The sequence below is a fragment of the Macrobrachium rosenbergii genome, chromosome 18 (assembly GCF_040412425.1).
Source record: "Macrobrachium rosenbergii isolate ZJJX-2024 chromosome 18, ASM4041242v1, whole genome shotgun sequence".
In the NCBI taxonomy this organism is placed as follows: Eukaryota; Metazoa; Arthropoda; class Malacostraca; order Decapoda; family Palaemonidae; genus Macrobrachium; species Macrobrachium rosenbergii.
Window position 1 is genome coordinate 2,166,928 of NC_089758.1, and position 15,534 is coordinate 2,182,461.

At 39.0% G+C, this 15,534-nt stretch overlaps 1 protein-coding gene across 1 annotated transcript in view; it reads right to left on the reverse strand.

Annotated features, from left to right (window-relative positions):
* Positions 1-243: 243 nt before the first annotated feature.
* LOC136848026 (DNA-binding protein D-ETS-3-like) overlaps positions 244-15,534 on the reverse strand; it is a 282,273-nt gene continuing 266,982 nt past the window's right edge. Inside the window, exons 9-12 of the mRNA XM_067120065.1 lie at positions 7,038-7,085; positions 6,337-6,526; positions 5,133-5,341; positions 244-3,574 (exon numbers count right to left, since the gene is read on the reverse strand). Coding sequence (XP_066976166.1) covers positions 3,426-3,574; positions 5,133-5,341; positions 6,337-6,526; positions 7,038-7,085 — 596 coding nt within the window. The 3' untranslated portion in view covers positions 244-3,425. The remainder of the gene's footprint in view (positions 3,575-5,132; positions 5,342-6,336; positions 6,527-7,037; positions 7,086-15,534) is intronic.

Here is a 15,534-nt window from a genome sequence, read left to right on the forward strand (position 1 = left end):
AAGAAACATGTACATGGAAAATACAATATTACTTGAACAGTTTTGCTAAAAAGTATTGTCACTGCGAAAGCTCAACATTGCTTCAGTAGGTGTTCTGAGAGTTTTATCAATAAAATACATATAACAGAAACTACATTAGCAAAAGTCCTAATGCCCAAATACTAACTATATTTCAGCCGGACCCATTTTACAGAGAAAATTCTGGAGACATACTTTTATCGGTTAAGTAATAAAAGACAGATGTGTTTGGATATGTACACTTTATTTGCTTTTTATGTAAACATCCACTTCAACACAACAAGGGCTTAGAGACCATTGGAAATAAGAATTTATTATGTATCAATAAATCGTTACCAGTATTAAGTACACACTAATACATTGATGGAGTTTGGGGGTGTGTGGGGCGTGGGAAAAGCTAACTACGGAAAATATGTTTGTACATCGTCATAGGTCGGCTGAGAAAAGAGGAATAAAAATGAAATCACTCTCCGTATGAGACACGTTCTACTTTCTCCTCAGAAATGACGGCTCGAACCCCAGATCAGGAAACGGAACGAAAACACTTCCAAGTAGGAAGAAATTGATTCTTGTGTTTGCCCAACAATGCAGGAGATAAATGCGATGCACCTCGCCAATTAAAATGAAAAACGAAAGAGAAATAGGGCGAATGGAATGCTGCTGGACTGGCTAGAAATTTGTTTGTGGAAGAATGTTTCACGAAGAGTAAACGGAGGCCACGTTGTTCATTTCCCTTCTCTCCCGGTGGTGGAGTCTTCGGCAAGGATGACTGGGAGAGAGGAATCTGAACTGCAGGAACAAAAATGGAAGATGGAAAATAAGATATTAATTTTAGCACATAATGAATGCTACTAAAGGAATCAGTATTGGGCGCAACCGCAGAGAACTCACACTTATTCTAGGAAATTGGCACATACAGTACAAGGCTTAATTAACGATTACTCTCTATGTTGAACCGACGTCATATCTCTAGTACTTTGCGGAACGAACGCAAAATGCCTCAGCAGCTTCGCGTAGTAAATGAAAATACGACTGCCTCATTTAACAGAAATGTCTGTTATTTGCAAAATAAAAATGCTAAGTAACAATAACGTTTTGGCAAAAGTTATCGTTGTCTATGCAAACGATTTCTTAATAAAATTTTGTTACTGAGCAGGCCACAACAACATTGAAACCAAGCACTCTGTTTATGGTGTGATTTTGTAGTTTCAGGGGTTAAAAGGACTCCTTTAATTTTCAGCGTCATTTCACAAAAGAGATACTTGGATAAAGTGCTTAAGGTGATCTTAAAGATGTCGCATTACATTCTTCCGAAATTAAATATGGGGTATAACCGTTTTCTCAGGGATACACACCTCTGAATTTAACTAATCAAGATGGAGAGTATGACAGCAAAAGTATACAGACCTTAGACATAAAATCTGAATATGACTAGCTTTGGTGAAATATGAGAGAGAGAGAGAGAGAGAGAGAGAGAGAGAGAGAGAGAGAGAGAGAGAGAGAGAATAAGCAAGTCTAAAAACCACATTCATCTCTTATCAGAACAAAAATAATGACGGAAAATACATTCCTGATAATGCATGAATGAAAAAAATACAACCAATTACACCTAAGGGTACCTACAATAAATTACACTGAAACCTCCTTAAACTAATTAACACAATATGAAAGTCTTTGGTTTTGTAACTCATACAGTTAGGTTGTAAGTAGTACCTGTTAATATTCATTACAAAAAAGAACAATATTCAATACAAAAAGGCTTCCTATAATACGCCGACATTATTATGAACCATTAATATGAATCATCACATTGAAAAGGGTCGGGGAGAGTCTATAGCTATTCTTTCTGTCTATCATTTATATACAATTATTTACAGCTCATATGGGGAAAATACCTACAAATAAAGTCCCGTGAACACCTGCCTCTTTGGAAGATTGAGTGAGGAATATGGCTACAATGCACGAAGGCAGACTCTACACAATAATTACTCAGTTTCATTGCGTTACGTCTTCCATTGGGGTAAAACACTCGAAAGGAATGAGTTGATATCAGTTGAAATTTTCTATGAATGAACTCCATGGAAGAGAAAAATTATTTTTCCTTCCGGAGAGAGAGAGAGAGAGAGAGAGAGAGAGAGAGAGAGAGAGAGAGAGAGAGAGAGAATCTTACCTTCATGACACCGTAGAACTGTAAGGGCCCACGGATGAGTTAGTGATTCAGCATCGCCACAAAAACCACTGACTTATAATTATCACTTCGATGGGATTATACTTGGTCCCACCAACTGACTAGAGAGAGAGAGAGAGAGAGAGAGAGAGAGAGAGAGAGAGAGAGAGAGAGAGAGCATTACTGTGCTGGACAGAGGGGAGCGGAAACGACCAAAATGTCCAGAGAAACATGAGAGGGAGACATTCTTTTTCTTACGTTCAACACAAAATCAAGAGAGCGTTACAGATAGTAAAAAAAAAAAAAAAAAAAAAAAAAACACACACACACATGAAAGGGAGAGTAATAATAAATAATAATTCCCATACGAGCACATTTCGGGAATTCAGGAGTTTTACAAAGTCACAACACGTCATTGAAATTGGACACTCACCCACGAAACACAACCGCTCTCTCGCATCATCTCATTTTTTTGTGTTTTTCTCTAACGATGTCTTTGGCATTTTGTTCTCCGAACACGAACAGTGCTATCCATATGGTCTGCATCTTGCAGGGGCAGGGGAAAGAGGGAGGGAGGGAGAGGTGTCAGACGGACGTGGAAGAAGGGGGGTGGGGGAGAAGTATGCAGAACTACGAGAGGTCTAGCGAGAGAAAGGGTTGGCTCGCCAGAGGGAAGATAAAAATGGATTTGCCAGACAGACGAACGAAGTGAGTTCAATGCCATCGTTACGTTTACGAACTAAGTCATCATTCTCAGTCACTTATTCACATTGTTATATACACATATATCTTTGACGGCTTCGACCACGAGAACGGTATACAGCCTTTGGCAACTGACACAAGCATACATGTTTGAAGGGGTTCATGGTTATATATGTAATAATAAATAAATTGGCAAATTACATTCTATGGTTCACATCACATACACTGACCCGACTTCAATCTTTCTCTTGGTTCACTCGTAAATATTTTGGTACAAATGACTAGAAGTTAATTGTGATCATCACTCTAAAGGTTACTTCGAACCGGTATGAAATTTAGTCTTTTCCAAAACTTATGTTTCCACAGTTTCCATTTAGTGTAAGGTTTCTTCACCTTTTTTATCCCTTTTATAGTTTTCTTGTTTTTTTTTTTACTGCTGCTCCTCCAAACTGGTTACCTGCTGAAAGCTCGAGGACCAATCAGGAAGTGAGACGGAGTCACGTGACTGCTGCGTGCACCAGTTGGAGAAAAGAGACTGTCATGCGTAGTGCGGATAGGCGGAAGAGATGTGTGACGTCATGTGAGTTGGGTGGTGGGTCATCGAGTGTCCAGAAGCCGCCGCGATGTTGGAGTAAAGGTTGGCGCTCGGATTGGTCCAGTATGACGTCGGAGACGGGAATATGCTGGCTGAAGGGAAACGGAACAGCTCATCAGTTAAGTATACCTTAGTTTAACCAGACCACTGAGCTGACTAACAGCTCTCCTAGGGCTGGCCCGAAGGATTAGACTTATTTTACGTGGCTAAGAACCAGTTGGTTACCTAGCAACGGGACCTACAGCTTATTGTGGAATCCGAACCACATTATGGCGAGAAATGAATTTCTATCACCAAAAATACATTCCTCTAATTCTTCATTGGCCGGTCGGAGACTCGAGCTCGGGCCTAGCAGAGTGCTAGCCGATAACTCTACCGACTCGTCCAACGAGGAATTAACAGCTCGTCAGATTGTGCTTATTCATTTGCTCAGTTCGAATTTGGTCTACATCGAGAGCTTCCTTCATTAAATTAAGCAAGAAATCTTTAGGAGGTGATGTAGAAATTTAATTTGTAAACTAAGAGGCCACTTTGAGAGAAAATGGCATTTATTCACTAGAAAACACAGATACATAAACTGCAATGACTCAACACCAAAGTAGGACCAAATCATTCTTATACAAGTATAAAACTTAAATGAGCTGATAATGTCAGCCGAGTGGACCAGCAACCTCGTACACTATCAGTTAAAACTTGAAAATTGTATATTTTAGGTTCTCTAAAACCCTGCATTTAAGCAGAATCTGTTATATTAGATTAAGGTTACTCACTTGCAGTTGTTTAAAATTACATGAATTAACTATCAAAATTTCGGAAAGGAAAATCAGGAAAGCCAGTTTTCGAAAAAGAACTGTTCGTTATGAAAGGAAAAGGAAAGCTCTGATGAAAAGCAGCGAACTTGTTAACATGTTTATAAGGATCTAGTACTCATCTAAACTGTGTTAAGACAGTACGAAGAAAATGTTTCTGAAAACATTGCAATATCGAAGGTTCACGCCAAGAAATATTTCCTTGACAATGACTAAACACACTAATAATTCTGTCAAAGTAGTTACGTAAGATGAGATAGACATTATCTTCATGGAATATGCAATCAATAAATCACAAAAGACAGAAAATGATGACAGTATAGCATTGATAATGAGCAATTCCATAAGTAACGCAAGTAAACAAGTAAAAAAGTGCAATTGAGTTTTCTGTACACGGCCCATGAAACTTTCAGCCGCGGCCCCTGAAACTTGCAGCCACAGCCCGGTGGTGGCCTGTGTTGTTGGCACCTATAGTGGTGCCAGACGCACGATCATGGCTAACTTTAGCCTTAAATAAAATGAAAACCACTGAGGCTAGAGGGCTGCAGTTTGGTATATTTGATGACTGGAGGGTGGGTGATCAACATACCAATTTGCAGCCCTCTAACCTGAGTAGTGTTTAAGATCTGAGGGCGGACGGACAGGAAAACTCATTTCAATAGTTTTCTTTGACAGAAAACTAAAGCTAAAATTTGAGCAGCACTACGAGAAAAGTAATGATCTTTGCACGTCACAGCAATAAGTCTGACACCAGGAATCTGCTTTTCCACTTGAACGGGGAGAAAAACTCAGAGGAAATGGAATCAGAGCCGAAGGAAGGAAGGAGTCTTGCGAGGCCTACCTGTTGAGGCTGGGATGCCTGTGTGCGTGCTCATGAAGTTGAGTTTGGTGGTCGGGTGGTATGAAGACATGAACAAGTCACTCTGATATTTGTAGGCTGTGGGGTCTGCCCCGGCAGGCTGGGTGGCCGCGGCTAGGCCTTGGAAATCAAACTTGTAGGCGTAACGCTTCCCGTGGACCTTCGTCATGATGTTCTTGTCGTAGTAATATCTGCAGAGGAGGAAGTTAAGTATATCTTAGTTTAATCAGACCACTGAGCTGATTAACAGCTCTCCTAGGGCTGGCCCGAAGGATTAGATTTACTTTTACGTGGCTAAGAACCAATTGGTTACCTAGCAACGGGACCTACAGCTTATTGTGGAATCCGAACCACATTATAGCGAGAAATGAATTTCTATCACCAGAAACAAATTCCTCTAGTTCTTCACTGGCCGGTCGGAGATTCGAACTCGCGACCAACAGGGTGGTAGCTGAGAACGGAACCCGCTCACCCAGCGAGGAACTTGCAGAGGAGGAAAGCCGTTGCTTGTATCAAGTGTGAGATTGTTCGCAATACATACATTGGCTTGGCAAGTTATTTCTTCATCGCTTGAAACACCAACTTAGGACATAGGGAACTTTTTGAATGAATTCGTCAAATGATTTAAGCAAAATATACCCCACTTCTGTATTGTATGGGTAGAATTAGAAATTAGCGTTAAAATATACATATATATATATATATATATATATATATATATATATATATATATATATATATATATATATATATATATATATATATATATATATATATATATATATATATATATATATATATATATATATGTGATTTGTTACGTTAAAGGAGAAGTACAATGTATGTTCAAGATATGAAGATTTAAAATGAACTTTGGAAGTTAGAATACCTGCTTAGTAATGCTTCTTATAGTAATAATAATAATAATAATAATAACAATAATAATAATAATAATAATAAGAAGAAGAAGAAGAAGAAGAAGAAGAAGAAGAAGAAGAAGAAGAAGAAGAAGAAGAAAGGACCAGCTGTAAAAACATAAACAACGGTACAACGAAGATGAGAGAGAGAGAGAGAGAGAGAGAGAGAAAAGAAGCAATCCGAATGAAAAACCGAAGAGACAGATTAGCGTGAAGAAGAAGAAGAAGAAGAAGAAGAAGAAGAAGAAGCGAGTACACGAGTATAGTACCTGAGCGCCCGGGAGAGCTTGTCATAATTCATGTTTGGTTTGGACTTCCTCTCGCCCCATCGCCTGGCCACTTCGTCCGGATCTGTTAGTTTGAATTCGCCGTTGGTTCCCTCCCATGTGATGCAGTTCGCGTTCGAGGAGTCGGACAGAAGTTCCAGCAGGAACTGCCACAGCTGGATTTGTCCTGAACCTGAGAAATAAAAAAAATAAAAGGATGGTTGTCAGGAAAGACATCAGCAGAATTTAACTAAAAAGCTAGCTAATGAGAGAGAGAGAGAGAGAGAGAGAGAGAGAGAGAGAGAGAGAGAGAGAGAGAGAGAGAGAGAGAGAGAGAGAGTAATGCGGAGCTGGTTTTGAGGGGGGAGGGCTAACAACAATAAGTATAGGTACGGCACTGGCCTTTTAAATGCCGGAAAGATAAATATGACAAATGCATTTGCAATTTGAAGATCACTCTACATCTTTAATAGAAAGTTGTCGAATTTCATTATATATATATATATATATATATATATATATATATATATATATATATATATATATATATATATATATATATATATATATATTTACACACATATTTATATATATAAAACACAACTGCAGGTGATAAATTTAGCTTTCAGTTAAGAACTTTCTTTAGAATCGCGTAACAACCTGCCAAACATTTAGGTACAGTAAAAGTGTTGCCAAATAACTACCTGAGCTTGCGAGTCTACTGCTGGTTGGACCAAACATCTGATATGGATCTGCAAAAGAAAAAGAATATATGAATGAAAACTGAAGCGTTAAATACATCTTAAGATAACAGTTAGCCTACGGAAGACCGAAAGCTGGCATTAGGCAACAAAGCAAAGAGAAAGGGCTCTTCTGAATAAAATGTCTTTCGTCGTAATTTTGATTTCTTAATCGGTAAGTTTTTTCCTACTTTTGTTTTTGCAAATGATTTAATGGGATAGGGAATAATAAGCTATAATCTGGCTCTAACTTGAAGGGACAAGAGAAAATTGCTGGGAGACAGAAGTGTGGGGGTTATCCATGACAAAAGAAAGGATAGATCAGTCTCTTGAAATTTTGGTGAAGATGCTGCGTTCCAAACTTGCTTTTGAAGGCACGAGCGACAAATGCACAAGAGGAAAGGGTACAGCTGTATATTTCTTTAAACAAACTTACGCACCGTCAGCATTTTGTTGTACTTTTGGTGCTCATAGAAATTTGCCTAGCCTACATGGCCATAATAAATATATGCTGGAGTGAATGCAGACTTATGCAATATCATATAATATAGAAGGGCGACTCCACTGTTGGCAAAGATTGCAATCAGTTAAAGAAAACGGACCCAAAATTTATGCATTTTCAGGTCCGCAAAATAGCAACTGCTATTTTCATTATTGTTGGCGTTTCAAAAGATACCGTCTCTTTATATAACTGTTTCGTAAAACTAGGAACCAGACAAAACGAAAATAATAATGACTGTCGGTGCCCAATGAAGGAGGCATTTTGTGAATTCAATCGCCAGCGCAGAGCAGGAATTATTTTGCAGAAGGCGGTGTTCATTAAGCACCAGTTTCAGCGCATCTGAAACCCGATCAAGCTTTCTAACAGCAGTGTCGAGAGCGAGTCGAATCTACATAAATGCCCTCACGCTAAGTTATTTCCATCTCCTCTAGACGCAAGTCACGCCTCTTTTATCTGCTAGCCCACCCTCCCTCCCCCACAACTTTGGTAGGTCTCACTAGGTATCCCTCCAGCCTAAAGACTAGGCTCTCTTTCTCCTTCGCCTCCCAGAAGCTCTTGTGCGGTTCGTCCAAAATGCAGATGTGACCTCAAGAATCTTTACTCCTAAACCCTCCAACCTCAGCCGATTTTTCTCCAACTCGGCTTCATCCGTTTCCTATATCGTTTCGTCCAGTGGGTCAAAAACGTTTCCCGTCGGCTAGCAACATCCACTCGTGAAAACCGATAACAATAACATTTCACATAAATAAAGACATAATCAGTCGCTAATGGCAGTAGGAGGAAAGACCAGCAACAGCGCTTAGGTTCGGAGGAAAGAACGCGATGTTAATGGATAAATTCTCATTTTTTCCCCAGAAAGTTTCGCTCACAAGGTTTGAGAAAAGTGTCGGGCCTTCTTCCCGCCTTTTTCCCCCCTTGAGCGTTTTTAGACTCGACTGAGCGAGAGTGTTTGAGAAAGAAGTGAACGGACTTTTAACGGACCGACGCCTAGAATACCAAGTGAGAAGGAGCCGTCAGCAAGTTCTATTTTTTCCCCTTTCCTCATCATTTTTTTTGTGAGTGCGTGCGCGTGTGCGTGTGAGTGAGCGCGCGCGTGTTCCTGGATGAAAGGGAATTTAGTCTTCTATCTACCCATGGGGCTTTTTATACGGAATTATTTCCAGGACACAAAAGGGAGATTTAGTTGGAAATCAGCGTACTGAATAGAATATAGAGGAATTACTACGAGATTCACTTTTATCAATAGTACAATATACATTTATATTTACATCAACAAGCAAAAACTACAGTTTGTCCGTCCGTTTCTCTTTGTTCACGCCTTCGGTTGAATCAGGGCCAAAATTCTTAATTTAAAGTTTTACAAAGTCCATCACAAATTTCAATGGCTCGAATCCGGACGTCCCATTTCTGTTTGAGCTTAACTCTCACTATTGATGATAAAGCAGCATTCTCAATCCTTGCTAATCAATAATGAACACACAATATACGCTCACTGGTGTGTTCCTCCGTCCCCACAAAAATCTTGCTCATGATCTCAAATAACATAAATTAATGTGAGCAAATGTGGGACAATAACGTCAGGTAAATGAGTCTCCTTCTTCTCGTGCCCTACAGGTGCGCTATCGCCGCTCGGAGGAGAAGCAGCAGAAACAGCAGCAGAAGCAGCAGCAGCAGCAGCAACAGAACACCGTGGTCCTCGATTAGCTGCTTTATGGACCAATGACGTCATTCTCTGCGGTACGACAGCAGCCTTGGGGCCTCGGGAAGGGAGTATCGTAGACATATTCTCTCTCACTCTCTCTCTCTCTCGCTCTCTCTCTCTCTCTCTCTCTCTTCTCTCCCCACATCAGCTTAAAGAGAGCACGTTATACTCTTGAAAAAGAATTATAATTGCACCAATAACTATGGCGGAGATTTCCCTCTAAGGAAAAAGAAAGATATCGCAGAAAAACACTTGATGTGACCTTCACGAAGGCCAAGTAATCCGGAGTGTAAGAAAGACAGGCATAAAAAGACGGAAGAAATACTGGCGGAGAGCCTGACAGTTTCACTGTATTGTTCGCAGGTTCTCTAGCAATATCCTGCTTTGAAAATCAAACGCCTTTCTATTTTATTCTTAACCTAGCGAGACTCTTTCTTTTTCTTTTTATTCAGTCCGTTGGAGTACGAGTTCTTATATTAATGTTTCTGTCCATGAATTTGTGTTCCCACGTAGTTCTTAGGTGTGTGTATGTTCATTTCTTTTACTGCCGTTCTTGCCACTGCTCTGTGGTAAGGGAGGTTTTCTTGACGAAAATCAAAGTAAAAACTAACATTAGAACTGCGCAATTACAAAAGAAAGAAAGAAAAAAAAATGTAAAAAATGAGCCGAAGTTTCTTAGGCGTAATCGAGTGTTGTGTATGGCGTAAAATGCTGCATGAAAATCTCAGCCACGGCCATGAAACTCTCAGCCACGGCCATGAAACTCTCAGCCGCAGCCCATGAAACTTTCAGCCACGGCCCTGCCAGGCGCACGAACATGGCTAACTTTAACCTTAAACAAAATAAAAACTACTGAGGCTAGAGGGCTGCAATTTGGTATGTTTGATGATTGGAGGATGCATGACCAACGTACTAATTTGCAGCCCTCTAGCCTCAGTACTTTTTAAGATCTGAGGGCGGACAGAAAAAGTGCGGACGGACAGATGAATAGCCATCTCAATAGTTTTCTTTTACAGAAAACTAAAAAGAAAAAAAAGAAACGAGAAGGTGTAACGGATAAAAAAGACGAGATCTAATTCAGAAGAACCTCACAAATGCAGAGAACACAAAACAACACGAGACTCTCTACCTCGGCCCCAACCCCAGCCCAGAAAGTACCACAATCGTCGCCTCTGAGACCCCGAAGAGAATCTCCTACGCATAAAGCCTCTTCGGAGATACTTAAGGGCAGAAATAGGAAAGTTTAATAAAGTCGCTCTTCGTCTCCATTAAGACTATTATCATAATGGCATATCGAATGGTCTTGAGAGTGCAATATTGATTCTCCCCCACAAAAAAAAGACACGAAATGCACCTCCTCCCTCCCTGCTCCTCCTCCTTCTCCTCCTCCCGGCTCTTTCCCAAATCGGTACTAGATGAGTCAAGCGAGCAACTCTTCATCTATCACCTTTAATCTCATCCATCTTATGTCACTTATTTTTTCAGTCTCTTTCTGATATCTCCCAAACTCTTCGGTAGTATCTTCATTTGTAAGAAGAATAATTCGACAAAGCAGTATTCACGTAAAGGCGGTGTCATTCTTATCTTACAATGCTTGTTACGTGATTACGGGACACGACTCCTTGCTAACATGGGTCATCTGAGTGAAAATCTTTCCAAAAGTGCAGTTGAGTAAAAGGTCGAACAATGTCATTTAGCCTAACACGGCAAAGACAAATCGAGGGATCCAATAACCTCCATGGAAAAAAAGAAGCACTCGAACCCATTCCCCGTTCCTTCCTCGGAAAGAAAATAGGCTTCCTCTCCACTCTCCCCAAAATTCGGGTGAATTTCGAAAAGTGTGGTGCGGGCGGGCAAGTGTTACGGTTGGCGCGCAGTTCAAACACTCCACTGTTTTATTGGAGCCCGCGGCAAACTCTGCGGACCTGCAACGCCACGTTTCATGATATCAAAGAAAATCAAGCTTAGCCGACCCGAAAAATCCCTTGATAAAATAAAAGACGAAGAATTTTCTTGCGGCTTTGGTCTTCCCATCATTCTTTGGGGCTTTTTCTTCTCCTTCTTGATTTCAGATCAAGAGAGCAGCGTTCGGTGTTTTTATTCAAGACGCTTTTTTGACTGATTTTTGTCTCTTTAATTACTTACAATATCCCACAGACGCGGTTGTGTTGACATTTTAATTTCTTTTATAAAATTTACTCATACTGTCGCCATATTCGCATATGAAAGCGCGTCACTCTTTTGCTTTTCAGTGAGATAAAATGACTCCAATATGAATCTTTCCTAAGCGTTTATATCTACATAATATCAGATTCAACCAAGTTTGCCTTCGCTCGTGACTTCTTTGGCCCTACCGTCTGCCATACCTTCATAATTCCTTGATTAACGCCAGAGGAAATAATTTGCCCTAACGTTTCTGATTACTTTTGTTGAAGTGAAATTATTCCTTCCAATTTAGATTCATTCACAGATCCCAGCGGAAATATTCTTTTGCCTACTCCTCTTCTGTTTTACCAAAGGAAACCTTTCGTTGAGTTTATTTACTTATTTTTTTTTTTTTTTGGTTTATCCACTGTCATATTTGCTATTCCAAGACAGGCTGTAGCTTTTGTGTCCCATGAGAAACCTGTAGTCAAATATTTATTGTTTCATTTGGGATTTTCCCTTACATCTTGGAAAATTTTCCAGAGGATATTTGTATTTCCATATATTTCATCTAAATCTAATACTGGATTTCATGGACATTTTGGAGAGAACCCAATACGTTTTTACATGTAATGAAAATTCTCCAAAACGTTATTAACAGGAATTATATAATTTGATGTACACATTCTAAAACTGATACATGATTTTTCAAGAGCAGTGTCATCTAAACAAACATCCTTCCTTCCCGGTCAATAAATATATTTCGCAACTATGTAAATGAACCGCTCTATAAAAGACAAACCTCCTCCTTCTTCGTTTTTAACGTGCATTTTTTTCCCATTATTATATGGGGTAAGCACGATGCCTTCTTTTGAAGGACTTGGATTTGGCGGTGGGGTAGGCCGTAGCCTCGATCGGCTGCCCTGCCTGACATCGCTTAGACCCTGGTAGCGAATGTGTACATGTTACCAAATCCCCAGCTCCCTTTCTCCCAGCAGCGAGGAGAACTGGGCGAGTAGGTTGAACTTATTCTCTCAAAAAATGCGACTGTAATATTTTGAGAACACGGAAGAGGACAAAAAATTTAGATTTAGATGTAAACAAGACTGCCTCTGTGGAAATTCTGAGTCAAAATCCTTGGCAATGGTAGAAAATGTGATACACATTATGGTAGACAATGTGATGATAATTTGCAGGAAAATAATTCTCTCAGCTAAAACAAAGTATATCTTAGTTTAACCAGACCACTGAGCTGATTAACAGCTTTCCTAGGGCTGGCCCGAAGGATTAGATTTATTTTACGTGGCTAAGAACCAACTGGTTACCTAGCAACGGGACCTACAGCTTATTGTGGAATCCGAACCACATTATAGCGAGAAATGAATTCCTATTACCCGAAATAAGTTCCTCTAATTCTTCATTGGGCGGTCGGAGAGTCGAACGCTGGGCCAATGGAGAACTAATTCTCTCAGCATCAAGGTCTAAAGCAATGTCCGAAAAAAAAAGAAAAATAAAAATCACTGAAGTGAATAATTCGTGCTAAAAGCAAAGGCTGATTATTGGCCAAATCTTGCTCAGAGTTGTAGATGCGAGTTATAAACTGCACCCTGTCTTCATAGGAACAGAATTTCCTGGGGACATAATATGATCATCGGAATATACTACTATTTCTACGCCTAAAGTATTGACAGATACAATGACTTCAATTATCATGTTTTCAAAAGCAGATGGGAAGCCAGAATAAATGTTAGACTCAAAGAAGAGTCTGAGGAATCATGAAAAGTATTATACACAAGCCCTTTAGGCAAGAAACTTTACCTTCCTCGTCACAGATATTTTCGAATAAAACTCGGGCAATGCTGCTTCCGAGATTCACGTCAAGCGCTAAAAGGAAAACAGAAGAGAAGAGTGACTTCCAAGTGGGAAAATGAGACGAGCAAAGACTGCAGATCCCTGTGTGCTCATCCTAACCCGATGGATACAATTACGGCTGCAATGCTATAAACTACGAATAAAATTAAGTATCAGATATAAAGATATAAGCAAGAAGCCACCTCACACTAAGGAGTAAGGAGTTCCAAGCACAACGCACTGCCATGGAAATATCAGCAAAATTGGGCATGGTAAGTACTTAGGTGGGTGACCGCCAAGATGATGGACTGATTTTGAGCTAGCAACCTCAGCTCCAAAACTGAAGAATAATACGTTTTGAAATGGCATATATATTTTATATATATATATATATATATATATATATATATATATATATATATATATATATATATATATATATATATATAGTGTGTGTGTGTAGGTGTGTGAGCCCTCTGGTTCCAGAATACATACATACATACATACATACATATATATATATATATATATTTATATATGAAATACATACTTGTATACATCCATATATATATGATATATATAATGTATTATATATATATAATATATGTATACACATACACGATGTGTGTGTATGTATATATATACATATATATGCATACACACACACAAACATAAGGCACAGACCGCCACACATATCTAAACACACTTCACACATCCAAGTTCCGTAACAAAGCTCTAGCGCGCAAATGAAAAGATCACAAATCTATGGAGACCAGCAAAGTCGTTGCCAATGCAGAGTTACTGCATAAAGAAGTTCATTTGTTACCATTTATTAATTTTCTTATACTGCTCAGTCACTGTACTAATCTTTATCTTATATTTACACCACTTCTCTGCGACTCCCCTTTCGTTTCATTGGCATTAGCCCCCACCCAGTCTCTCTCTCTCTCTCTCTCTCTCTCTCTCTCTCTCTCTCTCTCTCTCTCTCCCCTCACTCCACCGTTGGCTGATTTCCGGTACTCCTGATACCGTATCACGAAGGGTGAGGGACAGAGAATGGAAAAGCTGGGGGGTTGAGAGAGAGAGAGAGAGAGAGAGAGAGAGAGAGAGAGAGAGAGAGAGAGAGAGACATGGCCTAGGAAAGGGCTAAAATAAAAATAAAAGGTGCAATGGTAAAGTAAAAAAGCTCAAAATTTAAAAATGAGAGAGGTGCAATGGTAAAACGGCAAAATTATATATAAGTATATTTATATAATATATATATATATAAAGTATATATATATATATATATATATATATATATATATATATATATATATATATGTGTGTGTGTGTGTGTGCATGAAAGTTGTGGGGAGAAGGGGAATTTGCAAGACTCATAGGGACACTCCTGTATAAACCCACTGTATCTCTATTCGCCTGAGCATTGAATGAGGTGTCAAACTTTGAACCGGAAGGCTAATAGCTTCTGGAGCCAACCCCTCCAAGGCGTAGTATATATATATATATATATATATATATATATATATAAAGGTATATATATATATATATATATATATATATATATATATATATATATATATATACATATATATATATATACATATACTATCTAGCCACAGCTAAGTTGACTGGTGGGCGGCAGGTCGGTGGCAAACTTACAACCACGAACCCTCCTAGTGCGACCAGGCTGTCACTCCCAATATATATATATATATAATATAATATATATTTAACTTATTTATATTTACTTATATATATATATATATATATATATATATATATATATATATATATATATATATATATATATAAGTATAGATGGACAGAAAGATAGATGAATAGATAAAATGGTATATTCCTATTAGAATATTCCTAGATATCAGAGAAAAACAGCCCAGCTAAAATAAACTGAGTTTAACTACAATTTTTACAGCTTAACCTCATTTTCCATGAAACTGGTCAACCCGCAAAAACATTTACTCTACGGGCCTCAATATCCGAATTTCACTTACTCGGTGACGAGAAGAGCGTAGAAAGGTGACGAGAGAAATTTTAGGTTGGCTACTCGCGCACAGTCCAGCACTTCACAGACTGACTGATGCTTGCAAAAAACCATTTGACAATGTGCTGGGCAACAGACGTCAGAGATGGATAATCCTATTGTAAGCAGTCGCTGTTTTTTTTTTTATAACTTGGCGGATGTCGCTTGGAAATAGATTTGACAGTACTGAAAGGAAAGGGCGCACACTTTATGCGCA